Below are 27366 nucleotides of genomic sequence, written 5' to 3' on the forward strand. Positions count from 1 at the left end.
ATTATGCAACACATTCTATGACATGCATTTTTCCTTAAATACACCTTATAAATAATGCTCAGTATATAGCTGTGTATTGTTCGATTGATTGCCCTTGCAGTCTGTAACATTTTAAAATAATGAATAGAGACAGATTCATTCATATGTATTTCTATATATCATTTATATGTAGAATAGATTTATACATAAATATAAAATGTAATACATGTCCGTTCATTTTATATTGGTCCACATATACAAATGCAGTGCCTTGTGGGCTTACATCACCCTAACATTCCTAATCTGGAGGTTTTTTTCTCTGCATTGCATCTAACTTCTATTGAGCTTCTTTCTATTCATTTTTCTTCCCTCCATTCTCCCTCCTTCCGCCACCCCCCATCTTGTCTCTCTCTTTCTCTTTCTGCTATTTCTGTATATACCATGAGTGTGCCGAAAGGAGCACCATGAGATATGACTTGGTGTCTGTAGGCTGGTGACATAGTGAGTTCAGAATTCTTTTATGCGATATGACCCTTGGCTAATGTTCTTGTCAAAATGTGCTGCTCTTGATATGAGATGCATAATAAACTGGGATTCATTATTTCACTGAACCAGCATCTTTGTGTGTACCCTAAAGGGACTTTGGCGTGACCAGACTGTTGTTTAATCTTTGTGTCAGGGCCCTCTCTTCCTGGCAAAGAAGTGTGTGAGCCATCTTGTGTTAAATGCCTTGTGCTGGGGAGGGGTTTGTTTGGAGTTTCTTGCCAGCTGGATGCATTGCAGGTGTAGACAGCTGTAATACGGAGGTGTGACCCTGAGATACTGAAAAACTGTTTGGTTTGTTATAGCAACTGCGAGAGTTGATAGCTGAACACAAGCCTCATATAGATAAGATGAACAAAACTGGGCCGCAGTTACTGGAATTAAGCCCTGGGGAAGGCTTTTCTATCCAAGAGAAGTATGTGGCAGCTGACACCCTTTACAGTCAAATTAAAGAAGATGTCAAAAAGCGAGCCGTGGCACTGGATGAAGCCATTTCTCAATCAACTCAGGTAATTGTTTACACTAAAAATAGAATTGGATTCTTGCAGACAGCAGAGCACCGAAAGACATTTTCCTGAATCTCCTGATTAAATTTTAACTAAAATTATTTCACCACATTAACTCTGAGTATTGATGTCTGTGTCTCTCAGACGTGATGTTTGCTTGAATCCAGCCTTTCTCTACTTACCTTTCTCTGCCTACCGATAAATGTAATAAAAATAATTTTCAGTGACTTAAGAAACATACAGTTGTCATCATTGTCCAAATATTTAATTCATTGACCATCCTGACTAGAATGCAATATTTGCCATTGGGAGAGTTAAAGGAAAGTGTTATAATTATTAATAAAACACTCTCAAGAAGGCAGTGAGAAGAAAGAATGATAGGCTGAATGAAAGAAAAAGAATATAAAGCTGGATATTGATGGTTTTTTCTTTTCTGAAAATACTTTTTTTTCAAGAAGTTGAATTTTGAAATACCTACAGATTTTCCCATTTTCAAGGTTTGGTTTTTGTTATTAGATATGGGACATTAGGGTGGGCCAATGTCACAATCCCATTTAATTATTCCTTTAACTTTGAGATAGTATAGAACAACGTTCATTCATAGATATGAATGAACAAGTTTTTATAGCTTTGCTTAATTGTCTATGGAACCTTTACAAACAAAAATTTTAAATTCTCTCATGTGTCTGATTGCGTGTTTAACCATTAAGTAAATAAAAACTTCTGAAACTTGTAACTTCTGTCATGTCAGAAGTTACAACGTTGGGGAGGTTTTTTCCTTTAAATTTTTAAACATTTTTCAGTTCATGAAATGCATAACTTAAGGATTCTCTGGAATCTAATCAGAACTTTCCATGAATTTCACATTAAATAATATAACTTTTCAGTATGCCAAAATAGTTTATTAAAAATGAAGTAAACAATCCATTTGAATAGACAAATACTCAGCTTATTGAACTTGATTTTTAAAATTAATTTGAATTATGATAACAGGATGAAGCAACAGATAAAGAGATGCTGCTGGCCATGTCATCCTGGTCCAGTTGCATATTAACATATACCATTTCTTAATGGATACACTCAACTATTCATAAGAAACTAAGTCCATATAGGTAGTGTGACACAGAGGCGCATATATGTCATGATTTTAGGCGTATCTTGACATACCAGGTGGATATAGCTTTTGAATGGGTCTGTTGATAAAGAGGCTAAAATTTATTCTTGTGACATTAAATTGTAAAAAATGTTTTTTCATTTAAATTTCACACTTGGTATTACAGATCTTTTTTTCCATAAAATATCTCTTTGTTTTACTCCTAGTTCCATGACAAGATAGATCAGATCCTTGAGAGCCTGGAACGCATCGTGGAGCGTCTGAGGCAGCCACCTTCTATCTCTGCAGAGGTCGAAAAGATCAAGGAACAGATCAGTGAAAATAAGAATGTGTCGGTAGACATGGAAAAGCTACAGCCATTGTATGAAACTCTTAAACAGAGGGGAGAAGAAATGATCGCTAGATCTGGGGGCGCTGATAAAGACATATCTGCCAAAGGTAATAATTTTTGAATAGGGAAACAAACTTCATTTTTAAAGCAGTTCTAATTTTTATGCTGTTTACTCACAGTCCAGTTGCATTAAAAAATGCTGCATCTTAGAAAAGGTATTACGGATATGATGTGTTTAGGGTTGAAGGACTGTGTTTACAAATCCCTCGTTAATGTCTTCCTGTGTTTGTGAAATTAATTGATTGAATGCAAAGTGAGCCATTATACATAGACCATGTATAAAGGCCATATGATCAAAGACCATGTGTTCTCAGGCCTTTTAAATTAATAAGTGAAGCATATTGCTAATAAAGCCAAATCTAGGGGTTTTTTCTTCAGAGTTACTAGCAGAGTTACTGACTCTACTACCTTACATGAATGAACATGCATGCATGCTGCATCACATAGCCACAGAACTGGGATCCACAACCACAGCTAGCCATGTTTGAGATATGAGCTGAGGGTCAAAAGGAAGAGCATGTGTGTAGTGGAAATTGACAATAGGAGTACTCTAGAAGCAAGCCCAAAATACATACCATACATTGTTATATTCCTGGGACTGAACAGACGATTGTATTTTTATTTGGAGAACCTGAAAGTATACCCAGGTGATTATTTCACTCCCTTTGGGATTAAGGACAGCCTAAGTGAACTTGAAACTTGATACACTTGGTTCTACTCTGAGCTCACTTTTGTCAGGAAGAACCTTAGATTGGCAAGAATAGGAGATCTAGAGATGTTGTATTATCTGGCGTAGACTGTTGGACCCACTGATACCCACTGGACTGGGGTCATACGAAACTTGGTCCAGTTTTAGATGCTTAGCAAATTGGATCACTGCTTTCTGTGTGAACGGTAACATTCTACTTTGTTGGTTACATGGAGCTAACCAATAGCCTTGTGGATGTTGTTTTGCTCCATAGCTGTTCAGGATAAGCTTGACCAAATGGTTTTCATTTGGGAGAACATACACACACTGGTAGAAGAAAGGGAAGCCAAACTACTGGATGTGATGGAGCTAGCAGAAAAGTTCTGGTGTGATCACATGTCATTGGTAGTTACCATTAAAGATACTCAAGATTTCATCCGGGACCTGGAAGATGCTGGAATTGATCCTTCAGTAGTAAAACAACAGCAGGAAGCAGCAGAGGTAAGCAGAAAATCTCATTTAAAGTTAGAAAAATAAGTTGTGTTGTAATGAAACCCAGATTTCTTGGGTAAATATTAGGGGTTATTCTGTTAAAATTTATATTTGCTTCTGAAAATGCAATGTGCAGTGATACAGTAGGAGATAGAGTTTATAGAGTATACCCACAAATTTCACTTTGAGATTGTATGTTTAAAACAGTTTTTCAGGCCCTGCTAAACAGTGGTTCATGGCTGTAATCCCAGAACTTTGGGAGGCCAAGGTGGGCGGATCACTTGAGGCCAAGAGTTCAAGACCAGCCTGGCCAACATGACAAAACTGTCTCTACTAAAAATACAAAAATTAGCCAGGCATGGTAGTGCACACTTGTAGTCCCAGCTACTTGGAAGGCTGAAGCATGAGAATCTCTTGAACCTGGGAGGCAGAGGTGGCAGTGAGCCAAGATTGTGCCATTGCACTCTAGCCTGGGTGACAGAGCAAGACCCTGTCTCAAAAAACAAACAACAACAACAACAATGAAAATTTCCTCTTTATCCTAACTGTTTTTGCCTTATTTCAGGGCCTCATTATCTCTTTTTTTCTTTTTAATTTCCAAAGTAATCCAAAGTGCAGACTGTCCTTGCTCGTCAGGCCTCTGACCTTTCTGCCAGTCTTCCCTCTAGATCCGCCCTTACTGTGTTGCTGCCTAAACCCCCTCAGAGGTGTCCTCTGCCCTCTGGATAAAGCTTAAACTCCCTAGAGCAGGGCATGCAGCTTTTTGCATCCCAGGCTAGTCATGCCTATGTTTCCAAAGTTATGTTTTTCTATTTCTCCTTTACCAAGCTCCCTCCCTGCTAGTGATTAGAAAGGGTGTTTCCCAAAACAAACTGTTTTGCCCTTTCTAGCATCAGTGCCTTTGCACGTCTTATTTCCTCTAGAATGTCCTTCCTGCCACTCTTCTGGCAAAGGCAACTCAAGCTTCAAGGTTCAGTTGGATAATTACTCCCCACATGAAACCTTTTTTTGTGTACTTAGCAGAGTTAGTGTAGCTGTGTTCCCATAATACTTTCTTCATGCAAGGACTCTGCACATAGTATGATTTACTGTTGCTTATGCCTCTGTGTTTCCTCCTGAACTGTGGGCCCCTTGAAGGGAATAGCCATATCTATTTTTCTTTGTATCCCCAGTGCCTGGTTTAGGGCTTGGTTTATGCTTATTCAGTGTTTGTTGAATGAGTGAATGTATTTAACCAAGAAGATGAAAGCAAAAGTAAAATACTGCCTTTCTGTTGTGGTATTTTTATACCTTATAGCTCATACCTGGGGTAATGACATAAAATGTAAATCCAAAGCTACATTATTCTAAATCTGCTAACAAATACATTAATTTATATAGCTTTTGAATACATATTTTACTTGTCTGTTTTAAATGTATAATGGTTTGGAAACCAAAATGTCTTTCTAAGCCTTTTAGTATTGTTGATATTTTTAAAAATGTGTTTTGGTATTTATTAAGGTATTTCTTATTTATCATTTCTTAAATATTATCTTTATAAGAAACATTTGGCAGTTGTTACTAGAAGGGTGCTATTTTTCTTTTAAAATATCTCTTTTCTTGTTAAAAAAAATTATTGCAGCAACTTAGAAAACAGAAAGAAGTAAAAATTATTACAATGCCACCTTCTAGAAATGACTACCATTGATATGGTTGTGTACTTTTTAAAGTTTTGATGTGGTTTTGCTTAAAATTCTAAGGCTGTCGTTTTCTTATTCTAGGCCATAAGGGAAGAAATAGATGGACTACAGGAGGAGCTGGATATAGTTATTAACCTGGGTTCTGAACTCATTGCGGCATGTGGGGAGCCTGATAAACCCATCGTCAAGAAGAGCATAGATGAGGTACAACCAGCTTATTAGCATGGCTTTTAAAAAATTTTTAGTTAATGAAAATGTTATGTTAAAAGTAGTTAAAAGTTCAAAATATGACACTAAAAGAGTTCTAACATACATCTCGTAGTTAAATTCAGCATGGGATTCTCTAAATAAAGCTTGGAAAGACCGGATTGACAAACTGGAGGAGGCAATGCAGGCTGCCGTTCAGTACCAGGATGGACTGCAGGTAAGAGGATTACAGTGTATGCGCTGGTCTTAGCTGGAATCATACTAATTGATGTCTACATATTGGCACCACCCTAAGGCCTGCCAGTGCATATACAATTGTGGGCAAATCATTCCTGTGGTATCTCATTCCTCATGTATCTCAGTTCATGTTTTGTCTTTTAGAAGATTATTTCTGACCTTTCAGATATGTGTAGATTTATATACACATCTAAACACATTTCTGTATACACATTCAGTGAAATTTACTTTGAAAAGAAATATTTTGATTTTTTTTAAAGTGAAAGTAAATGTTCCCACACAGTATTTTTTATAAATGGCTCAGCATCAGACAGTGAAATGGAACTAAATCTGAATTCTGTTCTGAGTGGAATAAGATGAAAGGAGTAAACACTATCTAAAAATATCACCAAGTTTAAAGTCAGAAGTAAAGAAATTTGATTTGAAGCCAGTGTTCTCCATGTACAAAATAGATTTCTATTAGGTCATAATCTGGTGTGTAAAAAGTGTTTTCTTTTTTTCTATATTTATAATTCCTTTTAATAGTTGTTTTTCATTTCTCTTAAAGATTTTCATTCAGTTCATTAACTATTTGTAAGGTTTGTTTTTTTTTAATATTAAAAATTCTCTTGTCAGTTGAGGCCAACTAGGATGTATTTCTCTGCCTCCCTTAACCTTGCTCCATTTCCTCACAGGCTGGCAGGAGTTTAATCTTTCATCCTTCTTACCATATGGAAAAAGCTTAAGTATTTCCATAACACAAAGTGAATATTATTTTTAAAGCCCAGATGAGAACATCTTTTCCTTTTTCATTATGCCACTCCATTTCTATACTTGTAAAAATAAATGTCACAGCTAGGCTTTATGCCAGCTGAGAAGTTTTTTGAACTTTGGAAATATATGAAAAATTTTACTACAAATAACACTTTATTATAATTCCCCTTTCCTTTCCTTTTTTTTTTTTTTTTTTTGTAACCAAAGTGATAATTTACTAATAAGGTATCAATGAGAAGTAACTAACTTGGGCTCCAGCCCGTCTGTGAGACTCGGTCAAGAATCAATCGAATGAAAAATTTATTTTGCAAACTTGTATGTATCTATTTCATATTTGGGACGATCATTTTGATATATTGCTGCTTTTACTTATTAGGTGAACCATGTTAATTTTTTTATTAAATAGTCTCATTTCGCAATATCTTTTAGACTTACAATTGTATTTTTCTGTGTTACTTGAAATATTGTAGCAATTTCAAATGTACTGTTGTAACAACACATGGACTAATGTGTCTTTCAGGCGGTATTTGACTGGGTCGATATTGCAGGTGGTAAATTAGCTTCAATGTCTCCGATTGGAACAGATCTTGAAACTGTCAAACAGCAGATTGAAGAGCTAAAGGTATGTGTGGGAACCAGTTTATCAAAGACTTCCTTGCAGTTTTAAGTTCTTGATTCACATGACTTTTACATAAATTTATTTTACCTAATGTAAGTATGACAACTTAATTATGAAGCTAGCTTCATGTACATTGCGCCTTCACATGCTAAGCAATATATAAGTGCTCATTAAATAAAGGAAAGAAAATGCTATTAATAGTTTTCTTTTTATAATGAATTAATAACTGTTCATTATAGAAAAATGAAAAAATACAAATAAAAAGGAGAAAAACAAATTATTTGAAGTCACCCAAAATGTTACATACCTTGAGTCAAACTTTCTTAGATTTGATTTATAGCCTTTTCAGTATCTTCACATTAGGGCCATACGATGTGGAGTATGTGTGTGTGTGTGTGTGTGTGTGTGTGTGTGTGTGTGTGTGTGTGTGTGTGTAGAGAGAGAGAGAGAGATGTATTTAGATAATACTGTAAGGATATTTATAACTTGTTTATTATTCAGCAGTATATTGTTATCAGTACACTACAACATCATTTTTCTTTTCCTCATACATATTTTTAATGCTAATTTTTAATTTTTGTGGGTACATAGTAGGGGTCTGTATTTATAGGTTACATGAGATATATTGATACAGACATGCAATATATAATAATTACATCAGAGTAAATGGAGGTACCCACCTCAAGCATTTATCCTTTGTGTTACAAATAATCCAGTTATACTCTTTTCATTATTTTTAAATGTACAAAAATTATTTTTGACTATGATGACCTTGTGTGCTCACGAATACTAGATCTTATTCATTCTTTCTATTGTTTTATACCCGTTAACCCAATATTTTTATTTTCTTTAGAGTGTTCTGAGTAATTCGTTTAGTCTAACAGGTTAAAAACACATCCATGACATAATAATGTTTCCCAAAATGTTAGTTTTGTAAATGTTTGTTGTTTTTCATAGCTGTCCTCTGTAATTTTTGCTCTTGTAATTCTTGATCTGCAGATGTGAAAATGGCTGGGCTGTTTCCTCTTTGAATTCCTCTGTACCAATAATCATTTATCAAAATGGGATCAGCTATTTCCTTCCTAATTTTAACTCTCCATATGCAGAGACATCACACCGTTTGCTATGAACTCTGCTAGAATTTATGTGAAATTATTATCTGGCTTTAAAATTGCAGCATTTCTATCTCTAAGTGTGACATAGAATATTTCATTTAGAAACAAATTTTCTTTGTAGTAATTTTATTGTTACCATCACTAAATTGAGATTTTTATTTTACTTTAATCTGCTCATGTAGCAAACACATGATGTACTTTATGTACAATTATGAGTGTGGATAATTTATTTTTGATTATTTTATATAGCTCAGTGGTTTTTATATAGCAGCCTGGTTAGAAGTGCTCACTCTGAAATCAGGTTATCTGAGTTTCGGTCCTAGTTTGTCCACTTAGGGCATATAGCCTCGGAAAGGTTATCTAACTGGTCTTATTCCTCTGTCTTTAGCTTAAATTAAGGATAAAATTATTTCCCTAATAAGTTGGTTGAAAGCAACTTGAACATACCAAGTGCTCACTATACGTTTGTTATTATTTTTAAGTTATTATTCATGTATTTTTGAAAAAAGTTAAGGGACTGCTCGCAATGAATTTTTTTACTATTACATATTAAAATAAATATTTTATGAAGTGACAGTTACCTATTATAAGCAACTGTTTGCTAACCTGTTGGTTGGCAAAGCCAAGATTATTAACTATATCAGTGACTTAGAAAGTAGAAGAAGAGAGAATAGCGTTCTATGTCAGCAGTGGATGAGGCATGGGAATAACTAAATATTAATGAGCACAGCACAGCTACAGAAAACATAAAATTATCAGGGGATACAAGATGTGTGTAGCTTTCAGAGCAGGAAATACTAATTTGAGTTTCTTAAGACTTTATTTGGGCTTTCATATGTGTCAACATATATTTCATTTTCTTTTCCATAATTTCAAAACTCATTTTTCAAATGCATATAAGATATTGGAATAAGTTCAGCCTTGAAATTTAATTTTTATTGTAGAGAACAAAATGAAATGAAATGTCAAAATTACAGATAGAAACATCTATCCATCTAAAAATATTGAATAAAGAGAAAATATTTTCCTTATTAATTTTTTTGTCTATAATTCTTCCATTGGTGAGCCTCATGAGATTTTTACTTTTCATCGCCTCTTTTCAGTAAGAAGTGTGAATTAGAATGATGATATAACCAATATAACCAATAGATTTTTTTGTTTGAAGTTAGTGATTTTTAACAATATTTTCTTTGTGTATCTCTTTTAAAATAGCAATTTAAGTCTGAAGCCTATCAACAACAGATAGAAATGGAAAGACTGAACCATCAAGCAGAGCTTTTGCTAAAGAAAGTAACAGAAGATAGTGACAAACACACTGTTCAAGACCCATTAATGGAACTGAAATTGATATGGGATAGCCTGGATGAGAGAATCATCAACAGACAGGTAAATACCAGGACTTTTCTTAAGAAGTTATACATTTTCCATTTCAGATATTAATGTAAAATGATTATTAAAGATAAAATTAGAATTTTTTATGCTTCTCACATGCTATTTTTAACCACAAGGAGCATCAAACTTAAAACATAGAAGGATATGATGATTAGGCTTCATTGTATATGTTTATGGACTTATGCAGCATAAAACATTTATTTTTTTACCCTTGTTTTATAAAGACATATCATTTATAATATCAAATTTATAAATGGATTTTCTTCCTTCCCACTTTTTCGATAGCATAAACTGGAGGGTGCTCTATTAGCGCTGGGTCAGTTCCAACATGCCCTGGATGAGCTCCTGACGTGGCTGACACACACCGAGGGCTTGCTAAGTGAGCAGAAACCTGTTGGAGGAGACCCTAAAGCCATTGAAATTGAACTTGCCAAGCATCATGTACGTAGCTGTTATTGCATATTCTGTTTCTTCTCTGTCCATTTCCAGTGTCATTAGATTTCTTGGATATATTTCTTCTTTATGTGTGTTTCAAGTTTATGATTTTGACACAAGTTCATATGTGACATTTATAACTAAAGGTTAAACTACTTAAAACAGTATAGTCAAAATATTTTTCCTAAAAGATTATGATAAAAATGTTTTTCTCATTCAAGACAATTGTCAAACAAAACAGGGATGAGCAATTTGTGCTCAAGTTTATTAAGGCTGCATGGCAAACACTAAAGATTTAAATTCCTAATTATACCTCTCATTGTGATAATGTCACCTATTTTTTTAAAGTTGTTAGGGTAGCCTTCAAAATCATAGGCTGAAAATGTCCTACTGCAGGTTTTATGTGTATTGTCACTCTGGTCATTCATATTTCCATGTCTCTTTCATTTGCAGCTTGTTTGTCATGTCTAACATTGTTTTTTATTTTCTTGAGATGGAGTTTTGCTCTTGTTGCCCAACCTGGAGTGCAATGGCATGATCTTGGCTCGCTGCAACCTCCGCCTCCTGGGTTCAAGTGATTATCCTGCCTCAGCCCTCCCAAGTAGCTGGGATTATAGTCACATGCCACCACACCTGACTAATTTTTAAATATTTTATGGTAAAGGTGGAGTTTCACCATGTTGGCTAGGTCTCAAACTCCTGACCTCAGGTGATCTGCCCACCTTGGCCTCCCAAAGTGCTGGAATTATAGGTGTGAGCCACCACACCCGGCTATCTGACATATTTTTATCTGTACATCTCTTGTTATGTTGAGGTTTATCTCTTTGTCTGCATGTCACTCTTGTCTTTGAATTTTTGTGTCTTACTCCTTTTCTTTCTGAATTTTTAAAAATATTTATTATGTTTTAAAAAGTTGTTATATATCCTACATTTGATATAAAGCTTGTAAGTAGAAAAAATTTTGTCTTAAGAGATACATGCAAGGCAGTCTTAGATTGTCACCTTTGTAACACTTCTTAATAGATCATTCCCTATCCCTTCAGTCAGTAGACTTAATGAATAACAGATTATGTACAGTAGAGTTTATCCTGGCATTCAAGAATCTTTCATAGACTTTGACATTCACAGTAATAGTGGTATCTTCAGAATTCTAAATCCTAAATTAAAATAAATTTTCCTTGATTATCAAATAGGAAATGTTTATTTTACATATTGATTAACATTTTTTAAAAGGTAGGTTTTAGCACTTTATGCTGTACAGTTTTTGACTATTCTTGCTTTTGTTCTTCTTCTTTTCATACTTCCCCACAGTAATTGTTCCCTAGTTTAAAATTTTCTTTTTCTCTTACCTGATCTGTCTACACTGATAGTCATTGACCAGCCATATTTGATTAAACAAATTGGATTTATTTTGCATACTTAATGTTTACCGAGGAGCTTGTTTCATTATTTAATGTCTACATTATATGTTTGCTTAGAGCTGTAATGACTGGTGAGACCAACTGCCTAGCAACAAAATATGTTTAGTTTCATGGTGTGAGTTTATAGCTGGATTTACATTTTTATAAACCTATCAGTTGTCTTAAAAATAGCATACATCAGGATAGAACTTTGTATGAATGGTAGAGGTAGAATGAGGCACCCTGATGCAGCTATTTTGGTGGGGATATGTAAAGACCTCTTACTTCTGTTTATCTAATTTTGAGTGGTTTGAAATGGCTCTTTCTCTCTTTTCTCTTTTCCTTCCATTCCTCAAAGATCAAAATTAGAGGACATAAAATTCCCAGCAGAATTGCTGGAGGAAGAGACGAATGTTTCCGTCCCTCTCCTGCTTTCGTCTACTCCTAAGCTCTGACTTTGTAGCAGGACTCAGACCATTTGGAGGAATGAATTTTGTAGAATTCTTTTTTATATTTTGACCATGAAAACATTTAACTTTTTGATTTTGAGAGTGATCCTACTCTTAACATAGCAAAATACATGCTCTCTATAAAGATAACTTCTTACTCAGTTGGTTTTTATAGCCTTTGAAAAACACTCCCTAACCAGATGCCTCAGAATATGAGTGCATACAGTCAGAGAAACAGTGATATCAAAGGGTTACTGATCTTCACTCCAAATCCTCCCTGGTCTGATTTCCCTCCAGATGTGTGATGTGTTACATAGTGTGGGAGATGATGTTCTTTTTCTTTACTATTGCCAAGCCTGAGTCAATGAGTACAGGGTAGGATCAGCTTTTACTAACATTAGAGGGAGGTTAAGCATAGCTTCCTTGAAAGGAATCTATATTAACTAAAGCTATACTCATTCGGTAAAATGAACTGGTTTTTTTTAACCTTAGGGTTGCTTTCTGCACTTACCCCATTTTAGTGCATTTAAGCATTATTAACCTGTTCATATATTTCCAGTGTGTAAAAGGAAGGCATTATGTGCTGGGTTCTGTAGTAGGCATTTCATTATGTATGTTTTCTACTAAAAGAACAGCTGGATTTTAGAATGCTGGGTTTAAGTATCTCTGATATAGAGTGAAATCTTTTTTCTGTTAGTTTTAGGGTCTTCCAATATTTCAGTTTAGCAGTCAATTCCAGGACTCCTCCAATGAGAGAAGATATAGGAATATTCTGGGATTTTTTTCCTCTTTCAGAATGCTAATTGTAAAATATGGTATTGTATATCTTAGATATAATTATATATTCAATAATGAATATATAGGAATAAAAATGTATTTTGTTTGCTTGACGTGAGAATTAAACTAAAATTAGCTTGAACCAAGTGAGACATTTTAGAACCTTTTAATTATAATCTCTAGATATTTAGTGTCATCAATTGCAAGGGCATTCTAGTGGCAATAACTAGCAAAGTGTTCTCACACAGTCATTTCAGGGGACATTGACAGAATAAAGGTATATCTAGGAAAGCTGCAAATTTAAGGGAAAGGAAGTTTATCATTTAAAAACTTAATATTAGTCAGCCTGGGCAACATAGTGACACCGTATCTGTACAAAAAATAAAATAAAATTAGCCAACCATGGTCGTGTGTGCCTGTAGTCCCAGCTACTTGAGAGGCTGAGATGGGAAGGTTGCTTGAGCCCAGGTGTGGAGGTTGCAGTGAACTATAATAACACCACTATACTCCAGCCTGGCCAACAGAGTGAGACCACCCCATCTCTTAAAAAAAATTAAAATTCTACACATATAATGTTTTTGTTTCAGAATTTTTAATAACCAGAAAGGAAAACAATTGCATTAAAGATAATATTAACATGTTGCACACTAGCAAATATGGTCTTATCTTAATATTTTCAGGTGCTCCAAAATGATGTATTAGCCCATCAGTCCACAGTGGAAGCTGTTAATAAAGCAGGAAATGATCTAATTGAATCAAGTGCAGGAGAAGAAGCAAGCAACCTTCAGAGCAAGCTAGAGGTTTTAAATCAACGCTGGCAAAATGTTTTGGAAAAAACAGAACAAAGGAAGCAGCAGCTGGATGGTGCCTTGCGCCAGGTGAGTGAAAGAATAAATTCTGAAAGCTTCTATAGCATTCAAGACCAAAATAGCATGGAATTCTTTTATTAGTTCACAGACTCCTGTTTAATTTTTATACCTTAAAGAGAGGAGTAAAAATAAGTGGAATAGAACAGAACAGCAGAAGAGAACGCAGCTTTCTACTTCTTAGCATAATACTCTTATCTACTAGAGCTCTCTTGATGAAGAAAGGCAAATCTAATGGTACCTGGCTGTTCTTAAGAATGTATAGAGAGGCTTAGCAGGCTGGGATTGTTTGAAGCTTATTTCCTGCTTGAAACTGACAGTGTTTATGGCCCCAACTTAAAACTCCCTCTTACTTCAGGCCAAAGGGTTCCATGGTGAAATTGAGGATTTGCAGCAGTGGCTGACTGACACGGAGCGTCATCTGTTGTCATCCAAACCTCTGGGAGGCTTACCGGAAACAGCCAAGGAGCAGCTTAATGTCCATATGGTAAGCAAAGTATTTTCTACAGCTTTAGCCTCAGAGTAACCAACTGACCATTTTGTATGGGCTCTGGTAATACATAAATCATGGGAGAAGGCTTTAAAGGATGTAGAGTTTATGGCAGAAATCACTATGTATATACGCTAGAAACACACCATGTATTGATTAAAATTTTTAAGTCAGAACCTATTCTTTATTTCAAAGGTTAGTGTGTCAGTATATGAAAAGAGGTTTTAGAATTCTAGACACTTTTTAGAAGCAAACCTTCCCCCAAAAAATGATATGCTTGTATGGGCAGTAATATAAATTATAAAACTATTATACCTTGAAATGTAAAGAAAAACCTCTAAAATAATCAGAATGATTTAAAATTGTTGTAATAAGCATGATTGTCTCATTTGGTTTCATGGAAAGTTGGAAAAAATACTCTTGTTCTGTTAAAAAGAAAAACTTTCTTGTTTGATTTAATGGTGATAGAACTTTATCTTCAACTTCATACGTACCCCAAATACAGACAAGAAGAGGAGGCTTCTGTTTAATTGTCCAATCTGGAGTGTTGTACCTGTGGGCTGTTCTACCTAGATCATGCCACATAGCTCCTAAGAAGACAGAGGAAGAAATCATGAGACTTGAAATGTGGGCTTTCTTTCATAGAAATAGGGACTGACAAATTAAATTTAGGCTACTTTGGATTTATTGACATTTTAAATTCATATTTCATTATAATTCAGCACTAGAAGCTCTGAGCAGAAACAGTGTTTCAGATTTTGTAAAAAGAGTCCCCTAATTTTTACATTTGTTAATTTACATCAGAAGTTTTAAAAAATATTCAAAATACTGATGACTATTATCTTGGGAGCTAAAAGTACAAGTACTTAGAAATTTGGCAAAAGAAATGGGTCATTGTAAATCAATATCTATACTATTTAAAAGAGATTTAATGTTTTTGTAAGATATTAATAAAACTGTACTTATTTGGAAATAATTTCACATTTGGTGATTTGAAGAGGAAGTAACCATCTTGTAGATATTGTAAAGACATAAAACAGACTATGACGGCAGGTAGCATCTTACTCACTTCATAATCACCATGAATAGTTTAAGTAAGTCTTACTAATTTGGTATAGAATTTTCTAGAAATCTTTATGGTATACTTATTGTTTTAGAAAGTTATTATGTGTGTGGTTTTTTGTTGTTGTTGTTGTCGTTATTGGTTTTTAGTGCCACAGGAGACCTATATGTTTCAGTGGAAAAGTAATAGACTGAATAACTTGTAAGTGCTTATCTTCCTTTTTTAAAAAACCTGAGAGACTTCCAGATAACTCTTTACTTTCCTGGAAGCACTTGCACAGATTTGACAGTGTCCAATAATTAGAAGTTTAATGAACTCATAAACAGATAGATGCTTGGGATTATTTTCTAATCATATAAGTATTTTTAAAATGCTGATTTAGAAGAATATAAGAACTTGGAAGCAAAGAACTTATCTTTACAATATTTACTTTTAGAAAAATATTCCATTTTAGCTAACCGCATTTGGGTGGGGTATTTAAAATGAATTTTTGTAACCCTATATAATATAATAAATTATAGAAATCTGTTTAAATAAGTTTAAATCTGTGATTTAAAGCATTCTAAAGAGTTGTTGATATTTGTAATATCATGTCAATAAAGATCTTTTGGTTTTGTTGTGCTAGAAATGAAAAGAAGTACAAAACTTACAATATTAGTTTCTTGAGTTTTTAGCTGTATCTGAAAGTTTTGCCTTAGGATTTAAAGCTTGTAGTAGGTGATACTGTAAATGTATTTAAATAGGGCTTTTTTTTTTTTTTAAGACTTAAGAAATAAATTTTTGAGGTGTTGAAAATATTCTGGGGTTTGTGGTGATTACAAAACCTTATGAATATAATTTTAAAAACATTGAATTGTATACTTTAATATGGTGAATTTTATATGAATTATATCTCAAGTTTTGAAACTTATAAAGTTGAAAATATAAGGGAGACATAAAATATATAATCTTTCAGTGAGAACTATGATTTAACTCACATTGTAGCTGAATACGTAGAATAGAACTGGTCTTAATTTTTTAAATGAGAAGTAACTTGTTTTGTTGGTCTTAAAGTTTGAATTTGTCTAAGCAATATTTTCTTATATTCTATATAGAAGGAAGATACAGCGTTCTAGTTAGTACAAGGAGGGATCTATGAGAACCTCCCATTTTACAGAGGAAGGAATTGAGGCTCAGGGAGGTGAAATTACTTACCCATGGACACAGAACTAATTAGTTACTATACAGTGAAAGCTTTCTTAACAGCATTTAAACTATTACTTCAAACCTTAGCATGCCAGAATAAATTGATAGTGATAACACCATTTTTGAGATTCCTCAGTAGACAGGGTATGACTGTAGGTTTAGTTGTTGTTGCAACATAGTGAAATGTTTAAGTGCATCATGATTTCTCTGAGAGAGCAAAGAGAGATGAATATATGATGAGGGTCTTGGGACTGATGACCTAGTAAAATAGAACTCTTAAACTTTACTTTCTTAAAGTGATATGACCTGGGGGTATCTCAATTTAGGAAGTCTGTGCTGCCTTTGAAGCTAAAGAAGAAACGTTTAAGAGTCTGATGCAGAAAGGCCAGCAGATGCTTGCAAGATGCCCAAAATCTGCGGAGACAAATATTGACCAAGACATAAATAACTTGAAAGAAAAATGGGAATCAGTGGAAACCAAACTCAATGAAAGGAAAGTATGTGCTTTGATTAATGTAATAGAATCAGTGTTTTAGTGTTTCATTTCATGGACTTTGCCTTATTTCTGAGTTGAGCTATTAGGAGCAGAACTTTTAATGATTCGTGTTTAAACATTCTTTGTATACATTTGGAGTTTTCATGGGGTTAGTTGAAAAATAATATTCTCTTTTAACATGAGAACAAATTTAAAGGGGTGGGATATATTCGAAAATAGGTAAAGATAATAGATCGAATGTTACTCAGGTATATTTTTAAATGTTGAGGACCACCCAAATTCTGGGTCATTAAATCTATTTTAATCTAATTTGTTTAATTTGAACAAAAGGCTGTATATATATGGGGGGAAGGAGAGAGGGAAAGCAGAGAGTGAGATGATCGTTTCTATATTTTTAAGTACTTACATTAAAAAATCCACGAGAATGGATTAAAATGTATGTTAAATTATAAATATGTTTTTGTTACTTTTTTAAAACCACAAAAATGACAATCTAAGAAATCTCAATATTGCTATTTAATGCCATGAAAAAAACAGTAGACTAGGAATACTAGATTATATGCCATCACTGATGGAGCATAAAGTATAGTTCTTATTACTTTGAGCCCCCAAATTAATTGTATGACTGTCAATTTTCCTTTTTACAGATTCTGTTTAGTAATTGCATTCTTTGGTTAGTTTCCAAAAAACATGCTTTAGTGTATACTAAATATTATTTTAGTTACGATGAGATGCTGCTTACTAGGCTTAAAGTGTTTTGGTTTGCCAGTATTTTAGTGAAGCCCATTACCTTTATAAGATATTGAGTTAATATATTAATAGCTATGCATAAATAAAGTGGGGATAGAAAGGAATCTGCCAGAGAATGTTTAAACTGAAACAAACAAAATAACTAAGACCCTTAAACATCACATACTAAACAATCTGTCTTTGCAGACTAAACTGGAAGAGGCTCTCAGCTTGGCAATGGAGTTCCACAATTCTCTCCAAGACTTCATCAACTGGCTTACTCAGGCTGAACAGACCCTAAATGTAGCTTCTCGGCCAAGTCTTATCTTGGACACAGTCTTATTTCAGATTGACGAACACAAGGTATATAGTGAGTCCAATAGATAGCATTCTCCTTTCAGACACCAGGCTGCTTTGTTTTTTGTTTTTTTGAGATGGAGTCTCACTCTATTGCCCAGGTTGGACTGTAGTGGCACAATCTTGGCTCACTGCAACCTCTGCCTCCTAGTTTAAGCAAGTCTTGTGCCTCATCCTCCCCACAGGCAGCTGGGATTACAGGCGTCCACTACCACGCCTGGCTAATTTTTGTATTTTTAGTAGAGATGGGGTTTTACCATGTTGGCAAGGCTGATTTTGAACCCCTGACCTGAATCTGCCCACCTCAGCCTCCAAAAGTGCTGGGATTACAGGCATGAGGCACCTGCCTGGCTGTCAGCAGGCCATTTTAATGTCAAAAGCATGCATTTGTTATTTTGAAAGCTTCCGTTTGTCCTTTAAAACAATTTCAGGTTTATGGTACCAAAAATGTATTCAAGATTGGTCTGATTTTCTTTTGTTTCTACTTATGTCCTTTTTTTCTGGGAAAGGTTTTTGCCAATGAAGTAAATTCTCACCGTGAGCAGATAATAGAACTGGACAAAACTGGAACCCACCTAAAATATTTTAGTCAGAAACAAGATGTTGTTCTAATCAAGAATCTACTTATCAGTGTGCAAAGTCGATGGGAAAAAGTGGTTCAGCGGTTGGTAGAAAGAGGAAGATCTTTGGATGAAGCAAGGAAGAGAGCCAAGCAGGTGATAATCCTTTAGAAAAATTCTCTGAACTTGTCAATAAATCACTTCTAGCTCTTGAAATATATGTTATGGACATACTTTTATTACAGGCTGTGTTAGACATAAAATCATGACATGGTGCCATGGTGATTCTTTCCTAAAAGGGCTGTGGCCTCAGTTTGGATGCTGACATCACTTTTTGACCTGGCAGCAACCTCAGTCCCTGGGGACTAATTGTAAGAAGACTGATTATAGCTTGACTTCATAGACAGGTTATTATCATTAAGGCCCAGAAAGCAGCTCAGAATTTTTTTTATTAGGTTTGTTTTCTTTTTCTTTGTCCTTTTGACCTCCACTCTCATAATCAGAGTGAGACATCATACTTATATTGTATTGCTACCTTTTGTTTAGTTCCTAAGCCAGACTTTCTTCACAAGCTATCAGCGCTGAGAGCCAGGCATGAAGCCCTCCCAGCAGCTTTCTGAAGGGGCATATTTTCTGTCTGAGTTGGTGGGCACTTCCACCTCTTTGAACACTTGTTGACAGACCTACATTTCTCCTCTAATATTTTGAGCAGATAATAGCACTCCATCTCACTTTGAAATTAATTGTGTGAATCTTTTGGGACCACGTTAAAATTTTAATCTAGAGAATCTCACAAATCTCACAAGGAATTCTCCTTACTCCCTTAACCTGTTATTAACATTCCGTTCTAGACTAAGCACAAAGAGGTAAAGTTACGCATCTCTGTGTGTCTTTGTACTCCATGAAAGAGAGAGATGTACCTACCTTGCTTGGCACATATATATATTTTTTAAAAATCTTTTATTTTTACTAGAAGTTAGTGTAATATTGTAGTGAGGATTTTACAGTTACTTTTTCCCTCAGTCAGCTGCATTTTTCTAGCCTTAGTGTTGTACCCCATTGTTTTGAGTTACGCTCAATTGGGTGACGCGAAAAGATGTCATGGGAGTCAAGTGTTTCAATGTTTAATGCTATCAGTACAAATGTTTAAAGGCTTTAGAAATGACAAATTGCATTGTTACAGCATTACACACCGTAGATCCCATTTTGAATGGGAGGTATGAAATGTTCAGTGTTACAAATGAGTCATTGGGATAGACTTGGTCTCTAATGTATCTTTAAGATGGTATTAATTCTGAGCCTGACATTTTTCTGTCCACATTATGTGGTGCGGTGGCATGTGTAGTGCAGGCATTTCTTGAGTTATGAACATCAATTTATAAATGTTTCTGGGATATCGGTAGCCAGCTGCTCATTTTTTTCCCTCCTTTCTCGATTTAATCAATTTTATTTTCTCGTTTTGTCTAATTAACTTTATATTTGCTACTGTTTTTACGGCAAATGTAGAGCATTTCCTCTATTTATATGGCTTAAAAATAGTTTTGAAAGTAGAACCAGCCTCAGAACTTGTGCATTTGTATCATTGACCTTACCATCCAATTGTTATAGCCTGTATTATTTGCAGTCAAACTACCTAACCCCTTGACTAGCTGTTTCTTCAGTTTATTTCTTCGTATTCTCATATCTCCGTTTTTGGCTCAGATATTGATCATATATCTCTGACTTTTCACAATTTATGTGTCTATTCTAGTTTCCATTTTTCTGTGTTTCAATTAAAGGTTGTGAGAGGGATATGAAGGTTTGTAATGAGATGATCTCCAGAGAGCCCTTACAGTTTTATGAGTCTGTGTCCTTAATCTGCTGTTATTGTTAAATATCTTTTTGTTATTTCATTACTCATGTGGTTTGGTATACAATAGATTTAATTTTGATTACTGAATTTTTTGTTAGGTATCTGTTCACTTAAGCTTATTGTGATGAATAATTTATAACCAATTTCACTGTTGTATCCAAAAATAGTACCTGCTGGTTCTTTATGACAAACAGAAAAGAAACTATGGCTAAAATCAAATATATATATAGTACCAGAATGTTTGCAAGGTCCTAGATGCCAAAGAGAATAACAATTTGTTAGAACTCAAATATTGTGGCTGCTCAGACACATAAAACCAATGTGTGAGGAGGCATAGGCATTAGTTTGAAGATTTTGAGAGCAGCAATAAAGCTCTTGAAATATCTTTGCATTAAACAGGAATGCGGTGACCTCTTTTTTTGTTTTTGCTACTTTAAAAAATCCATTTACAAGCTTTATACTTCCCCTGCCTGGTTTTTGGTCCCCTTTCTTAACATAGATATTAAATACCCTAAAAGTAAACCCAGATCTGTCAATAGACAGCAGTGAATAACAACAACAAAAATACAAAACATTTTCTGAGAGTTTATGTTTATTATTGAATGAGAAGAAAGTATAAGGAAGAAGTTGTTTCTGGAGCTTCTTAACTGTTTCTAGGCTCTTTTAGAGCTGGTATGTTGAATGAATTAAAACAAAGTGACTATGGGGCACAGCCACAAATGCCAAGCATTATCAATGCTTTTTTTTTGTTGTTGTTGTTTTGGTAATTTGTTGATAAAAGCATTACTTTTTTCTTCTTCAGTGGAAATTTTGAAAGAACAGTTCCTAGAATTTTTATTACTATTAATCTCTGTCTTAAAAATATACTAGATTTCAAGTATGATATGCTTGAAAAATTTTCCAACACAAATGTAAATTTCTTTCCAGTTCCATGAAGCTTGGAGTAAACTTATGGAGTGGCTAGAAGAGTCAGAAAAGTCTTTGGATTCTGAACTGGAAATCGCAAATGATCCAGACAAAATAAAAACACAGCTTGCACAACATAAGGTGAGTCTATAATTAAGAAAAACATATCATCTCCTTATATAGTTCAAGATCACTTTAAAATTCTTACTTCATCTCCTATTTATTTATCACTAAAGAAAAAAGGCTATTCATTGTGAACCTATGTAAAATTTTAAACCTGTTGCTCTTAGTGTTGGTCAGGTTGCAATATCTTTACTATTCAGTGACCATTTCATTATGATTCCAAGGTTAATTGTTTAAAACAAACAAAATAAAAATGGAAGTCCTCTACAATCTAAAACATATAAAGGATTTTTAATGGTTTTGAACATTGGCATTTCAATTTTTCATGACAGCTGTCTTTTCCTAAACTTTATTTCACAGACCAAATGCCACCTTGAAGGTACTTCTGCAGTAAAAAGTAATAGAGATTTTGCAATATAGATTCTATTAAACAATAGAATGGGAAAAATGGGTTGCCCATACCTAAATTCTAAATTAATATTTTATTGTGTTTTTGCATGTATAAAATTCCACCTAACCTCAAAGGTAACCAATGACATGTTTATAATAGACTAGGTTCTACAGGTTCTAAAGCCTGTAGAACCACTGTTGTCTAAATACTTTCTACCTTTTCTATGCCTGTTATATTTTATATCTCTCACATGACATCCAAAGAGCATCCCCTCACCCTCCCCAGCTCTTTAGAATTTGGATTTTTCTGTAATGCTATTCGTAAAGTGACCCCACCAGCCATCAGAATGAGGATGTAGGTAAAAGAAAAGTCATTCTTAGAAAGAGTTTTACAGTCTTAGGCACATACATATAAATTATCACTTGAAACATGATAATTTTGCAAGGCTGGAAAAAATGGGGGTGATACAAAATTTATCATCAGGAGGAAATCCTGGCCATCATCTTCACACAGGTGGCTGCTTCCATCAGCGGGTCTAACCCCAGGAGGTCATGATTAGAGGGATGGGAGAAAACATAGTGAGCATCTGTTGTCTGGCTAGATAAGGACTAATGAATGGCTTGTTCTGCTGGCACCCTTTACCTGTGAGCTGCCACATTCAATATTGGGAGCACAGTGACAGTGAACAGCACCTTTCTTCCTGCCCCTCTGATGGCAAAATGAGAGCTTCCTTCTCAAAATAGAATGCTTTGTTTGAACTTGAGCATGGATGTTATATCATATAGTCTTATGAAAGTATATTGCATATTAAAGTTAGAGAGTCCTATATATAAGAATATCTACCTTTTTAGAGTCTCTGTTTGACATCAGTGACCTGTTGCCAAAGTCACCATTTCTCTGAGATGCATAATCAAGACAGTTCATTAAACCAGTTTTAAAAGTCATCTTTTCTGTTCATCATTTGGTTACTTTCATCTTTAAAAAACTTTCATTTATCCTATATTCAAGAATAACATTTTTTTATATCTGCTGTGTGAAGAAAATCTGTATAAATACCATGATTCTATAACACTGGCATTCTGTTTAGAATAACATGAAAAAATATTTACTGATAACAAACTGTAGAAATAATCTGATTGTAATTGTGTCATCTTTTACTTAGAAATTTCCAGATGTAATTGCCTGTTACCCATGACAAACTAAATAATTTAGTCATATTAAAACATTTAAAGTATGTAGCTTTTAAAGGCAGTAAAAACTTCTTAGGTAATTATAACCTTGAGATTATCTTAGAAAATTGTATATTTGCATAGCATTTTACTATCTAGGGTAATTTGAATTTGTTACAAGGATTGAGAATCACTGTATTAATGTTTCCATTATATTTTGTGAGTTTGTAAGCTTCCCTTTAAGTTGACCTTTATTCTCATGCCTGCTATTGTATAGTCAGTAGTAGTTATCTCATTCTTTCTACTCTTCCTATTGAATACATATAAACATCTACTAGGCATAAGATGATAATGAGTGGCCTACAAAGAGAATGTCCTTGCTCTATACAAGCTTATAATTGATTTGTGTAGAAAGACTATACAGATGCTCCTCAACTTACGATGTGTTTTTATCCCCATAAACCCACTGTAAATTGAAAATATTATAAATCAAAAATGCTTTTAATACACCTAACATTAGCTTACAATAAGACAAAATCGTCTAACACAAAATCTGTTTTTATAATAAAGTGTTGAATATTGCAGGTACTTTATTGAATACTTGACTGAAGTATGATTTCTACTGAATCCCTGTGGCTTTTGTACCATGATTAAGTCAAACAAATCCTAAATCAAGTCATCATAAGTCAGGGACTGTCTATAATTCATTTCTGTTTATTAGGGATGCCTCTGTTAATGCCTCTTACCTATTTGTTTATTAGTCCTAAGTAGAAATGCACATGTTTTTCTTGTTAAATATATAGGAGTTTCAGAAATCACTCGGAGCCAAGCATTCTGTCTATGACACCACCAACAGGACTGGACGTTCTCTGAAGGAGAAAACCTCCCTGGCTGATGACAACCTGAAACTAGATGACATGCTGAGTGAACTCAGAGACAAATGGGATACCATATGTGGAAAATCTGTGGAACGGTAAAATGTTCTTTAAGACGGTTTGGTTACCCTGTAGACCTCTTTCAAATATACAGTATTGGTGCTTTGCAGGGACATTTCAAGAACCTTAAATATTTCCTTTGCCTGAGGAACTTCTGCTTGTCCTAAGTGCCCGAAACACATAGCACTTGCATTGAGAAGGCTTTACTGTTCTTTATTGTTTTAACTACTCATTACAATAAAAAGTGATACCATTGTCCAAGCTTCTGCCACCTCACACCTGACTACACCCACTGCTTCTGACTTGTCTTCCCACGTCTACCTTTATCACTTTAACTTAATTTCTACATAATCACTAGGATAGTCTTTTAAAAATATAAATGGAATCTTATCATTCCCTTCCTTCATGCCCTTTGGTGACTTCCTACTGGGGGCATGCATTGAAACACAGGCTTCGTAGTGTGATGTGCAAGGTACCAATGATCTGGCCCCAGTGTTTCTTTCCAACTACCCCTTTCTGAACTCCCTCTTTCTCATTACACTTCCACGAAAACCCAAGACATATTTCAAAAATTTTAAGTATTTAGGTACAATAGTAATAGAAGAGTTCAAATATCTTGTACATGTTTCCAAATTTTCCATTGATCCTTAATCTTAATGCTTTTTGTCAATATCAACATTAAATAGGTTATATTCAGTGCTAGGGAACTCACAGTAAGTTTTTGTCATGTTAGTTTTTTAAAAATCTTAAATTCCTCAGCTGCAAAATGCTACATACCTTTTCCAATGTTGTATAAATGGTTTTATTTACAACATTTTTGAAAGACAAAAAAATTAAGTCATGACAAATAGATCAATGAATGCCAGGGGTTTGAAGATGGAGGCAGGGTGTGTCTGTAAAGAGATATAGCAAGAGGGAGATTTTTGGGATGGTTGAACTGTTCTGGATCTTGATTGTGGTGATGGTTACATGAATCTATACATGCGTTAAAATGTATGGAAGTGTATAAAAATGTCAAGTTTACTGCCTGATAATATAAAACAAAATTTTAAAATTATGTAAACAATTTAAAAGGCTTATTTTTATGAAGAAATGTGAAGGATCCATGGTTTCCAAAGGAGGGAAATTTCCTGGAACAGATTCCATGTATTTAAGGAATAAAAAAGAACGTTTAGAAAAGTTTTGTTTTTTCGTAGGAAGAGCAAAGAAACAACAATGAGTACCAATATACTGTTCTTTCTCTTTAGTACCACCCAGTCTTCATCAATTAATTTTAGCTGTTCAGATATATGAGTGGGTTTTTCAGTTGCCAGGATTAATTTTTCTACCTTTTTCCCTAGACAAAACAAGTTGGAGGAAGCCCTATTATTTTCTGGGCAATTCACAGATGCCCTGCAGGCCCTCATTGATTGGTTATATAGAGTTGAACCCCAGCTGGCAGAAGACCAACCTGTCCATGGAGACATTGATTTAGTGATGAATCTGATCGATAATCACAAGGTATTGTTATCTGGGACATTTTATTTTATATTGTTTGATTATTCTGAGTGTACAAGGAAATGTAAACCATTTAAATTAGCCTTTTAAAATCAGGAGACTATAGATCATACTACATAACAAATTGTTGAAATATGTGTCCGTTTGAACAGAATCTGGAAGCTAACTTTAAAAGTGATGGGGAAGTATTATTTAGTGTCAGTGAAATGCTTTTGTTTTTAATTACCAGATCTAAAACCTTTTTAGAACTTGGAAAGTGGTTTCATTCTCTGGTGCTTAAAAACAGATTTCAATAATGTTTTACTGTCTTTAGTTATGCACTTAAACAATTATGTAATAAAATTTAAAATCATTCATTCAGTGACCTGACACTAAGTCACTGCATTAGTTTGTAGATTTGTGACATGATCCGTGGGGTTCATGACCAACCACTTTTAAAAATACCAAACCAAAACTGTTTTAACCTTGCCCCTTGAACTATATCAATTTATGAGTCAGCAGCATGTTCTGTAAGGGATTTGATTATTATTTACTTCAAGAAAATTGACTTCCTTGAAATCTCCTTATATATTTGTTAAACGGTCAGGTCATGCAAATCAAAGGTAATATTCAAGGTGTCCAGCCAAGGGTAAGATCCTAAATTATGATCAAATGTTGTACAACATCTTAGCCTTGGAAACAATATGAAGCATAGTACCAATGTAGAATAGTTGTATCAGAGCTGACTTTATAAAAAATATCTTATGGCACTCTAGTTGAATTCATCTTGTATTTCCTCTCCATAGTTTTTGAGTTCAGAAAACTTATTTATAATGTTCTCTTTATACTGGTTATACTATTTTGATCTTACCATTCTTTTTTAAATCATCTTATTGCATGTTTATTTCTTCTTTTTTCTCTCTGTTCTATGATTATACCTATAAGAGAGTTTGTTACACTTGAAAAGTGAAACAAACTAAATAAAAAAATAATAAAAAAAACAAAAGGATAAATAAAAAACATTGGTCGGGTCTACAAAAGTTAAAAATTGAAAAAAAACACAAGGCTTTGCTTATATTGAAACAATGTTTTGTGCATGGTTAATACAAACTTCTCTATTTCCTGGCATTTATTCAGTGAATAATGAATAGTGTAATGTTACTTTTTACATAAATGCCATTTCTGTAAACTCACTGTCTAAATATTTACTACTGTAGGCAATTGCCAGATCTTTTATATATTAAAGGGCATCAAGAATGAATTAATCATTTAGCATTAGTAATACAACTGGAAGGCTCAAGAAGTTCAAGTATACAAAATGCTTTGGAAAGTCTACTGAAAACTATTGGACTAGTCCTATCATAAGTGGAATATTTAGATACTGTACCATTTGTATATGTGTTTATGTGTGTGTTAATGTGTATATTGGTACATATGTGTGTGTTTTTAATCTGTCTATCTGCAGGGCACATCTCATTTATAACTGTTAGAGTTGAATCAAGTAATCACTTTTGCGATAGTGTCACTTTTGTGAATTATCTGTATCAGAATAGAAACCTGTAGATATTGCCAAATGGTAATATTCATTTATGATTTTTTTAAAACACATTAATTTTATTGTGACAGAATGTTGGTTGTTAATATTTGAAAGATCTAGTTGCATACACAGACTCTTGGAACAAAAATAAAGAGCACTGGGCTCACTTCTTAGATCAGTCTCTGGCCAAAATAAACAATTTAACTCCTGGCACATTGAAGTTTGTCAAAATTAGGCAGGAAAAAAAAAAAGAAGCTTTCCCTCCACGGTGAAAGACAAGGATTTAAGCCTCTAAAATATGAGGCTATGAGTTAGTACCTAAGATATTATAAAAGAGCAAGAAGTGTTATAGGATAAAGGACCATATGCCAACTTCCTATGGAATTTCCTGCCATTATCTCTTAAGACCTCTGTGGTATACACATCAGGATTGCTTAGTCCTCTGTTAGCTTCTT

The 27366-nt window shown here is 34.2% G+C and overlaps 1 protein-coding gene across 23 annotated transcripts in view; it reads left to right on the forward strand.

The window, feature by feature from the left end:
* The window catches only part of DST (dystonin), a 497116-nt gene that overhangs the window by 444641 nt on the left and 25109 nt on the right, over positions 1–27366 (forward strand). For all 23 annotated transcript variants that reach the window (XM_064360963.1, XM_064360947.1, XM_064360946.1 and 20 more), the window contains 16 exons: positions 828–1031; positions 2349–2580; positions 3496–3722; positions 5474–5596; positions 5715–5816; positions 7110–7211; positions 9536–9709; positions 10001–10156; positions 13457–13654; positions 14001–14129; positions 16707–16877; positions 17813–17968; positions 18472–18678; positions 21302–21421; positions 23767–23936; positions 25239–25398. In XM_064360963.1, the coding sequence (XP_064217033.1) occupies positions 828–1031; positions 2349–2580; positions 3496–3722; positions 5474–5596; positions 5715–5816; positions 7110–7211; positions 9536–9709; positions 10001–10156; positions 13457–13654; positions 14001–14129; positions 16707–16877; positions 17813–17968; positions 18472–18678; positions 21302–21421; positions 23767–23936; positions 25239–25398 (2631 nt within the window). The remainder of the gene's footprint in view (positions 1–827; positions 1032–2348; positions 2581–3495; positions 3723–5473; positions 5597–5714; positions 5817–7109; positions 7212–9535; positions 9710–10000; positions 10157–13456; positions 13655–14000; positions 14130–16706; positions 16878–17812; positions 17969–18471; positions 18679–21301; positions 21422–23766; positions 23937–25238; positions 25399–27366) is intronic.

Source organism: Aotus nancymaae, unplaced genomic scaffold (assembly GCF_030222135.1).
Source record: "Aotus nancymaae isolate 86718 unplaced genomic scaffold, 86718_ANA_hifiasm-v0.15.2.pri h1tg000040l, whole genome shotgun sequence".
NCBI classification, from domain to species: Eukaryota; Metazoa; Chordata; class Mammalia; order Primates; family Aotidae; genus Aotus; species Aotus nancymaae.